We start from the raw sequence: 10,051 nt of genomic DNA, 5'->3' as shown, positions 1-10,051 counted from the left end.
CATGTGGTTGTGTTTTCTTGGATATGCACTAAGATATATAGTTAAAGTATAAAATATTTGTATTTGTTGGCAAAGTCAGACCTGCATAATATTTGAGAGAAGTGTCAAATTAGAAGCGAGAATAGGAACAGAAGACCATATGATCCGATACTCCACACATTTTATGTAACCTGCCACTTGTATAAAGGAAAGCATGTAGAACACGTTGTCAGCCTAGGAACCAGACAAAAGGAAACTAATAACCTTGTCGGGGTATTTCTCTATGTAATCCAGTCAGCCCAAACCTTAAGTAGATGAGGGCCTACATCAACTGTTAGAAGACATGTTGGCAAATGCACACAGCTTCATGACAGGTGAATTGAGGTGGTGCCACAAGGCCTAAAGGAAAATTTTAATTTACACACTTTAAAACTCTTGGCTACCCTGTTACAAGTTGATAGTGCAAAAATAAAGCTGCCATTGAAAACTCTTCTTAGGTTCACAGGATAAAGCATCACATAAATACATCGTTTTCTGTTGGTTTGGTTTGCATTGCATGCCTTTTTATATAAAACTACAAAAATAGTTTTCTAAATGCATAGATTTGCTTAGTTACCAGCATTGCTATATCATCTCTCAAACTAACATTACTATGCAACAAGCAATATTATAGAACAAAAGCTGGTAACGGAAAACACTTGTTAAACCTGTTTCTCCATTGTTTATCTTCTCAAAACAATTCAGTTTTTACAGCATTATATTATAAAGAGCATAGGACAAGAAAACTGAACTTTTACTTGTTCCTCAGTTCATTTGTCTGTCTTACTGTTACACAGAGAAGGTACCTAGCAGTACTTAAAAAAAAAAGGACCAGTGATTATGACAACACTAGTTTTTCTGTGGCAACGTTGGCCTGAAAACAATGTATAAAATATATTGACTCAATACCTATCATTAGGTGCCAGACACTAGTTGACTGAGGGAACAAATATTTATTGAGGAAACAATTGTGATTAGTTTCCCCAACAAATGTTTTCCACTTGTGCTTCTTCGTATAGGCTACACAAGAGACTGCTGAAGTGCTTGAGCAATCCAAGAGCCATCTTTGAGATAGCACCACTCAAGAAATATTAACCAAAGTTAAGAAAAATATTGCCTATAAAAATATTGAATAGTAAACCCATACTGCTTTAATTTTAACGAGAATAAGGTTTTTAGATATCAACTTCCTAGAAGTCTTAAACTTCAGTATGTCAGCTTTGCTGCTTTAGTGTTAAAGCAGGGTCTTTCCATTAGCGTTGCTGAAGCACTTCTGAAAGGAGAACTGATGCCTCTCACCAAAACCAGCTCTAGCTCTTGAAAATCCTGAAGCCTGGCAACATCTTTATCCTTGAATGAAAGACAAAAATATCAAACTGATTAGTTGCAGTAACTTTATAAAATCAGTTTAACAAAGCAAGTGACAAAGCAGGGTGAGAAGATGTATTGAGATAACCAGATGAAATACATCTAAAGAACTACTTTTAAGTCTCCATTATGAAATAATATTCCTTGTACCAAGTTGTTGAGTAGGAAGTCACTCCAACAAATCTACATTTATAATGCTAACTCACTTCATTCACAGAACTGCATTAGTATGGTGGGTTGCTAGAGTAATAGCCACGGCATGACCACTTAGTCATTACCATACGTGGGAAGATATACCAGCTTTTATCTGATGTAAACATTTTTGCTTGGATCTAGCATTTTCCTGAATGTGCTTGAAGAAGGTGGAGGGAGTAAAATCTTGCTGGTTCCTCTAGAGCCCACTGTAAAGTGTCTTATCACTGTGTAGCTCAGTTGGTTAGAGCATGGTGCTGATAACACCATATGGGACAGCTGTGTATTCCTGCATTGCAGGAGGTTGGACTAGATGATCCTTGGGGTCCCTTCCAACTATGATTCTGTGGGAAATTGGGAACTCCAACAAGCAATGTAAAGGGCAAAGCAGGATAGGGATCAGAAACTGAAAACCAGCAAACAGCACTACTTCAGCAGGAGTAGTGTTACATAAAAGAGACATTCTGGATACAACCCCTTGTAAATCTGAAAACGTTTGGCTGTATCCAACAAAGTTGTCCCATTCGCACAGAGATTCCACTTGCACAATGGAACTTCCCCTCTCTTCCCCCGTGCACCCCAAAATCTCTTCTGCGGGTTCTGCTAACCCTCCAGAGCAGATTTTCAGGAACATGCTGAGAAAAGCGGAAGTTCTGTTGCACAAAAGACGGAGTAGAAGTAGAGCAGGCAGGCAGCCCCTGCAGGGTCAACTCCAGTACTGTACTGAGAATGTGCTGGCAAAGTAGGACTTCAGCAGGACTGAAGACAGCATCTTAGAACCGTAATTAAACATTGGGGCTGGCTCCATAATCAATTTGGGGCCTGATTCTGGGTCAGGTCAGCCCCAGAACAACCTGCAGCTGATCTGGTGCCAGATCAGATGAGGAGGAGGTGTGCACAGCCCTAATTAAAAAGCAGCGCCCATCATTCTTCAAGTAGTCCCCTAAAACCCCTTATCGGGGTACTCAGCCACTGGATGAATGACTGAATATGCTAACTGCTTTGACCATTTTAAAAGACATGCTGCAAGTACTGTATTATACTTTATCTTGTTTATGCTATTTTTTATGTGCAACACAATATACAACCAAGAAACAAAGATTTTCCTACCTCTGCTTTTAAGTGGTACAGTCCAGCAGAAACTGCACTAGGATTCTGTAAATTGCATATGTTATTAGAGCCAAACTCTGCATTCTGTTCACTATTTGAGAGCTGGCTGGCTCTGCCTGTTAAAAATTCTGAAGGCTCCCATACCCAAAGGCAGAGTGAGTTGGAGAGAGGTTCAGCTACACCCACAGGATTGCAGGAGCCACCGGCTGCCTTTCTCCATCAGTTGCTTATCTCTACTTAGCAGCTACTTTGCCCTAAGGCCGAAGAACTGGGAAGGAGAAGAGGCAAATTTAGTCACTAAGGGTCAAAGAACACCTATGCTACCTAAAGAATTGCCTGCTACCTAAAATTACCAGAATAAACTAGCAGATAGTTGCCTGTACAAAGCATTATCTCAGGCTACTTTTAAAATTGCCTATGTTCTGTTTTGGACAGAGATTTATTCTAACATCACTGGTAATCGATGGTCCTTACCTTTCTTATCAGTGTATTCGGTAGCTTTCTAACCTTTTCCACTTGCTCAGGATTAATGCCCAATTCATGGCAACTCACTCTGAGCAAATCTTGGTAAGTCAGTTCTTGTCTGTCCAGTTCAATTTCAATGAAGTCATTCTCTTTAGGGTTCTGAACTCTTACTTTAAGTACCAGTTCTAGAAGTGAAGAGGAAAGAGTATTTTGAAGTTAATCATCGCCAAAATGCAGAGAAACAGAAATGACAGCCACAAACCCAAATATATATCCTTGGAAATATACCCTACAAATGTTAACAGATGTTTACTAGACCACCGCCTCTATCATTTATATTTGCTCTTTGCACAGACTCAATAGAATCCAGTAGCAGCAAACTCCCATTGTAAAGCAGTGGGGCTCTGTCATGAACTCTGCTGTGTTGTGTGGCCACAGATTCTCAGATATATGCATAAGTAATGACTGAAGAACAAAGTTGAGAAGTTTAAGGTTGAGAAGGGAACAAACACGAAGAACAACAAGCTACGGTATGGCAATGTTGCTACAGGCAACTGCAGCAAAAAAAAGTCTACATTATGCACACACATACATGCTCTGCAGACGAACAGCCCCAGTCCACTAAAATTACTCAAGGAGATCAGTAAGTGTAGAGTACAATGAAGAAGCAAGTGGGGTGGAGGGCTGTGACAGCTGTATAAAGCTATTAAGGGGCTAAAGATGGAAAAGTGATTCACAGGCCACTGCCACAAAGAGATGAGCTCTTCAGCTCTCCACCTTGTCTTCTTACCCATCTCATTCTCTTGCTTAGTGGCTGCGTCTTCACACTGATATTTCCAGCATCTGATTAGTGCCAAGTGTGCTTTAAAAAAAGAAAAAATCTGCATCTGCAGATTTAATGAAGCCCTGAAGTTAATGATTCTCTACTCTTAAGCAATTAAATGTTAAAGCTGACCAGCATAGAGGATAGGCGTGCTTTAGTTTTATGGTTGAAGCTAAGTAGGTGGAAGACAGCCTAGGCTCCATGTGTAAGTTGCTCTGAGCTCAGAAGAGAAGGGCACAAGTGAAACATCATAAATAATGCCTCAATCCTAATTTTATATGTGCCAGAGTTAACTGTCGCAAGCAGATTAACGTACTGCTTTGAAATGTTAAAGGTAAAGGGACCCCTGACCGTTAGGTCCAGTCATGACCGACTCGTGTTGCAGCGCTCATCTCATGTTATTGGCCAAGAGAGCTGGCGTACAGCTTCCAGGTCATGTGGCCAGCATGACTAAGCCGCTTCTGGCGAACCAGAGCAGCACACGGAAACGCTGTTTACCTTCCCGCTGTTTATCTACTTGCACTTTGACGTGCTTTTGAACTGCTAGGTTGGCAGGAGCTGGGACCGAGCAACGGGAGCTCACTGTCGCGGGGATTTAAACCGCCGACAGCAAGCCCTAGGCTCTGTGGTTTAACCCACAGCGCCACCCACGTCCCACACTTTGAAATGTTACAGTGCAAGTCTCATTCTTGCCACCTGCACACCAATCTGAAGTCTGGCACATGTTTTTCAGTAGGAGTTGTCTAGTTTGGAAGAGCTGCCCATTTCCTTCATTACAATGTCACCGTTTCCTTCAACCCATTGCACTCCAACCAACAATTCTGCTATTATTCCAGGAAGATTTCCAAATCACAGATACAACAACTACTTCCTCAAAAGTTCATTTCCCTCGTGAACACTGATCTGTGACAACCTATGATCATATTACACAGAAGCATAATAACACAATACTCATCCTGTTCATGCGGCAATTAAGAGAAAATGCCCCATCTTGACAAAGCTCTACCAACTCTCTTTCAGGAAAGAAAAAGAAGAAAAGGTTCTTAAAGCAGATATGAAACACTAAAGGTAGTTATGCACATGCACTGTCTCCAGCTATGCAGTAAAAGCATTACAATGGAAAAATACTATTCAGTACCTTGCATATTATATGAAAAAGTTCCTGTGAGAAGCAGCGGCTGTACGGGTGGTGCAGTGCCCATACAGCAGCCATTTGCTTGCTGAGGTCCATGTCTAGGAACAGATGAGGTCAAGAGAGCTCTGTTGTGAGATGTAGATGAGGGATAAACAGGGCAGCTCTGGACTCTGGACACTGCGCATTCTGATACTCCTGAGCTGATGGGAGAAGGAAGCTCCCCTTCATGCAGGTCTTCAGAAAGTTCAGTTTCAGCATCCAAGGAAATGGGTGTGCAAGTATTTTCAAGCTGAGTTACTGATAAACAAGGGTTAGGTTCACTCTCTGATAAGTAAGAGATGGCAGTGCTATTGTCCTCAGGTGGTGCTAAGAGATGAGGGGCATTGTCCTTTTCTTGATAGTCAACGCAAGGGAATGACGGGTTTGTTGGAGAGTCTCCAGCATTTGGCAGCTTTAAGTTACTAACTTCTTGATTGTCACATTCTTCCACTTCAATGGGGGTGGGGTGGGAAAGAAAAATAGAATATTTTAATAATTAAATCTATTTTAAATAATGGCAAGCAGAATTCTAATGCCACCCAGAACGTCTGCCAAATATGTATATTTAAAATCATAAACGGCTAGTTTTTAGCTAAAAGAAAGCAAACTTATTTCAGAGTAGAATTCAGTATGGCAAAAAATACATGCAGCTGTTTAATGTACATATAGAATCAATCCAGAGAGCTGGATTAGCAAATCTATGGTTCATGGAAGAAACATCCTGCCGAAATTTTATTTGCTTATTGGAATTGGTAAGTGAAAAGATGTATGTACACACATACAGGCCAAAGCTGCATTGCTGAAGAAATACTCTTTAATCTGTACCCCAGCTTTAATTTGACGTTCTGGGGGGCTATACTTTTCTGGAGTGAATTGGAGAAGAGGCATTTTTAGGTTCCCAGTATACCATACTCTGCTTGACCATCTGTCCAAATTCCTAGAAGCCACCATGACCAAAGGAATGGAATCTAAGTATTACAGAATCTGACTGGCACAAGAGCTCTCATTTACTGTAATTGAACAGCATGTGCAAAACAATAGTTAAAAAAAATTTCTGGTCCTATATACAGTTACTCAGAAAGAAGTCCAAAAAAGGGCAAGGGGATTACCCCAAACTCCTATATCAGGCAGCTCCCCAATTGCAGTCAGGTCAGTAAATCCTGGTCATAAGTCTACCTTTGTTTTAGATGAGACAAGCAGCAAGGAGCAAAGCTTTCACTGTCATTGCTCTCAGGCTTTGGGATGCCCAGCCTAAGGTACAGAGCAAGTCTTTGTTGTTGCTGGGATTTCCCAGAGGATGAAAAACGTGTTTTGTTCATTGACTTTTAGCTGATGTGACTAGTTCTGTTTTACATTTAAAGCTGTTTTAATTTATGTGATATTAAAACTGTTGCTAACATCTTTAAGCCTCATAGGAAAACGGCCTATAAAAGCTTAAAACAAATAAAATTAAAACTGCAGCCTCAGTTTCTCTAGCCCACAAACAGCCTCACATAATATTCTGCCTGTAACTGTAAATAGGAAGTCTTGTCTTCCTTGGGAACTTATCAGGGACTGATGAAAAGATCAGAGATGGCAGATAACTTGTCTGAAAAATGCAGTGCATCTAATACATTACATTAGTTCATAGTATATTTTTGGAAAGACAAATTCAATATGTCGAGTATACCTCCCAGAAGCTTTCTGATTTCTTTCTTTGAAGTTAAATGTGCTGCCAGCTCTCCATTAACTGTGAAAATCTCTTTATCAGCTTGAGAATCCAGCAGGTAAGAAACCACTTGGGTATGATTCCGCTTGCAAGCCCAGTGCAAACATGTCCTGTAAAAGTTAAACCTATTTGTTAGTAAGCATTTGTAAAGTTACCGTGTTTCTCATATTATAAGACACGTCTTATATTTATTTTTTCCTCAAAAAAACACACTATGGCTTATTTTCAAGGGATGTCTTATTTTTTTCCTCCTCCTCCTGCCGCGGCCGGCATTGCTGCTGCGCCTATCACTATGTCTTATTTTCGGGGTATGGCTTATATTCCTTGAATGCTTAAAAATCCTGCTATGGCTTATTTTATGGGTATGTCTTAAAATATGAGAAACAGGGTATTACTCTGAAAGTCACTGTTTTGTATCATTAAATGTCCGCATGATGTGTACCATGAGAGCTGCTTTAAAAATGCTAAAATTTGCAGAGATGAAACAATTACACCTTGTCTATTGATCCAGATTGTTACGGTAGTTGTACTTATTTTCCACTTACAGGTAGGTAGCCATGTTGGTCTGAGTCAAAACAAAATAAAAAAATTCCTTCAGTAGCACCTTAAAGACCAACTAAGTTTTTATTTAAGGTCTTTAAGGTGCTACTGAAGGAATTTTTTTTTCCACTGACCTCAATATAATTCAAGTCATGACCAATTTCTTCCATTGATTACAATGGGACCTAAGTTCAACTAAGTTCAAACTTAGTCTGAATCCAATCTTATATGTTACTGCTATGCAAGAATGAAGGCTTCGTGACCAGGCTGAGGTTTATTTTCTGTTGTAAATCAACAGGCCCAATTTGACTGTGCAGTCAAAGCTTGCTTATTGAGCTAGCATTCAACACCATAAGCTGGAGAGGGAGAGAATAATGTTTAAGCTAAATGACAGCTAATGTTTAAGCTAACTAATGCTCATAAAGGTACAGTTGTCCTTGATGCACATACATGCTTCTTTTGTTTTACTGGTTTCATTTGCACATCACAGGAGAAGCAACCAGAAGAGTTTGCACCTATGGCACTTGCTCAGAATTCCAAGGCCCAAAAGTATTGTCCGTTTTCAGTATCAAATTCAACCCCAATATCTCTCATACTGGGCCGTTTTTGTCAATTTCGCATGGCCCTTTGCAAGCAATAAAGCAGGCACAAGAGTGTTGCAGCCAAGAAGATGGCTACATGCCTAAAGGCAGTAGCAGCCAGTGGAGTGGATTGCATTGTGCAGGTGCAGCAGCAGAGCCAATGCAACCCTCCCAACACCTTGTCCCTCCATTCTCGGCTACTGGTAGCGATCACCATGTTGGGAAGCCAGAAGTGGAACACACCCCGCACTCTGCCCCTATCGGGCTCTGCTAAATATCACACACACATCCTCCCTTTGTACTGGAACAAATATTAGCCATATGTATTATATGCTACCATCTCATCATGCCTGAGTGTTACTGCAGCAGTACAATCTCCAGTCCTGAGCTGAGCGGGGGGGGGGGGGCAGGAAGACTGCTGCCTGCCAGCTTACAGGTAGGTAGCCGTGTTGGTCTGAGTCGAAGCAAAATAAAAAAATTCCTTCAGTAGCACCTTAAAGACCAACTAAGTTTATATTTTGGTATGAGCTTTCGTGTGCATGCACACTTCTGGAAGAAATAGACTGGAAAGAGAAGTTGCTGAATTGCAACTTATCACCAAGCTCAAAACCATGGAGGGACCTGGTTTGAACAGAGATATCGGGTTCTTATCTCATTATACATGATAAGCGATCTTCAGCCATCTCAACCCTTGCTTTTTCATGCAAAACCATTTGCAGTCGTTTGCGGTCATCAACAGCTATCAGTCAGTCAATCACCCATTTCCACCACCCTTCTGAGTGATCCCCCCTCCCCATCCCCACCCCTCCCCACCCCTTCTCTACATAAGTGCCTGGAAACTTCCATTTCACTGTATCTGAAGAAGTGTGCATGCACACGAAAGCTCATACCAAAATAAAAACTTAGTTGGTCTTTAAGGTGCTACTGAAGGAATTTTTTTTATTATTATTTTAAAGCAAATGAATTATACAGCACCAATTAACTCCATCAGAAGGGCATTTTCTAAGCCATCATATTCACAATTCAAACCTTTAGGACTTGCAGTGACGGTCATAATTATAAGACTAATATGCTGCCAGACCACAAGCCCTGAATATGAGTGCACTGAAGGACCCAAGTTGCAATTTTAATGAAAGAGCCACTCATGGCAACAGTATAGGATTCAGAGAGCAAAACAAAGGCATGCAAACTACTTCAATGACCAAATTACCGTAAAAAGCCTTCAATCAGACACAATTTGAAAAACCTGAAACCCCACACTTTTAAGCCTCCTCTGCTTGCACTCACACAATCGTATAGAGGTAATCACGAAGACACACGTCACATAAATCCTTGTGCTCACTGGATGTGATTTAATAGGAGAGGAACTGTAGCTCAGGGGTAAATGGTATACTTTGCATGCATAAAGTGTCAAGTTCATAGGAACAGAAGGGCCCTGCTGAATCAGACCAAAAGCCCACCTGGTCAGACATCCTGTTCCCACACTGGCCAAACCTATGAGAAGCTCACAAGCAGCACATGAGCAAAACAGCACCACTTTTCCCAATTGTGTTCCCCAGCAATGGCGTTCATACTGCCTTCAGTACTGGAGACAGTACAGAGCCATCATGACTAGTACCTGATAGCTTTATCCTCCATGAATTTGTCTAACCCCCTTTTGAAGTCATTCAAGTTGTTGATCACTACATCCTGTGGCAGCAAATTCCATTATGTTTAAATATGTACACTGTGTGTCCTACTCAATTTTTGCTTAGGCAGAGGTGTCTAAGACTCTCTTCCAACTGGCAGTGGCTCTCTAGACAATATTGGACTAGATCCAATGGTAGCTCTTTGTATATTGTTGGACTGTAACTCTCATCAATCCCAGCCAGCAGGGCCAAAAGACAGGGACAGCAGGAGCTGTAGGCAAACAACATCTGGAGAACTACAGGTTAGACATACTAGGGCTCTAGAGCCCAGTGCTCTGCCTCTTGAGCAAAGCTGCTTCGTGTGCAAGGTTTTGTGAGAACACCTGTCTTCAGATTTGGGGAGTTTTCATGGGAATAGTACTACAGGCACTCTCCCTACAAGGG

At 41.1% G+C, this 10,051-nt stretch overlaps 1 protein-coding gene across 3 annotated transcripts in view; it reads right to left on the bottom strand.

Annotated features, from left to right (window-relative positions):
• Positions 1–135: 135 nt before the first annotated feature.
• ANKRD40CL (ANKRD40 C-terminal like) overlaps positions 136–10,051 on the bottom strand; it is a 69,270-nt gene continuing 59,354 nt past the window's right edge. Inside the window, exons 2-6 of one of the 3 annotated variants that reach the window (XR_015948403.1) lie at positions 6,820–6,968; positions 5,115–5,600; positions 3,163–3,338; positions 2,689–2,956; positions 147–1,368 (exon numbers count right to left, since the gene is read on the bottom strand). Coding sequence is in view for 2 of the 3 variants with exons in the window: in XM_088663065.1 (XP_088519191.1) it covers positions 1,225–1,368; positions 3,163–3,338; positions 5,115–5,600; positions 6,820–6,968 (955 nt within the window). In the remaining variant the exon portion in view is untranslated. Of the gene's footprint in view, positions 1,369–2,688; positions 2,957–3,162; positions 3,339–5,114; positions 5,601–6,819; positions 6,969–10,051 lie in introns of all 3 variants that reach the window. The other 2 variants (XM_088663065.1, XM_088663066.1) reach the window with 2 other exon arrangements.

Source organism: Zootoca vivipara, chromosome 2, assembly GCF_965207765.1.
Source record: "Zootoca vivipara chromosome 2, rZooViv2.hap1.1, whole genome shotgun sequence".
Lineage (NCBI taxonomy): Eukaryota > Metazoa > Chordata > Lepidosauria > Squamata > Lacertidae > Zootoca > Zootoca vivipara.
This window is presented reverse-complemented; position numbering and strand designations above follow the sequence as displayed.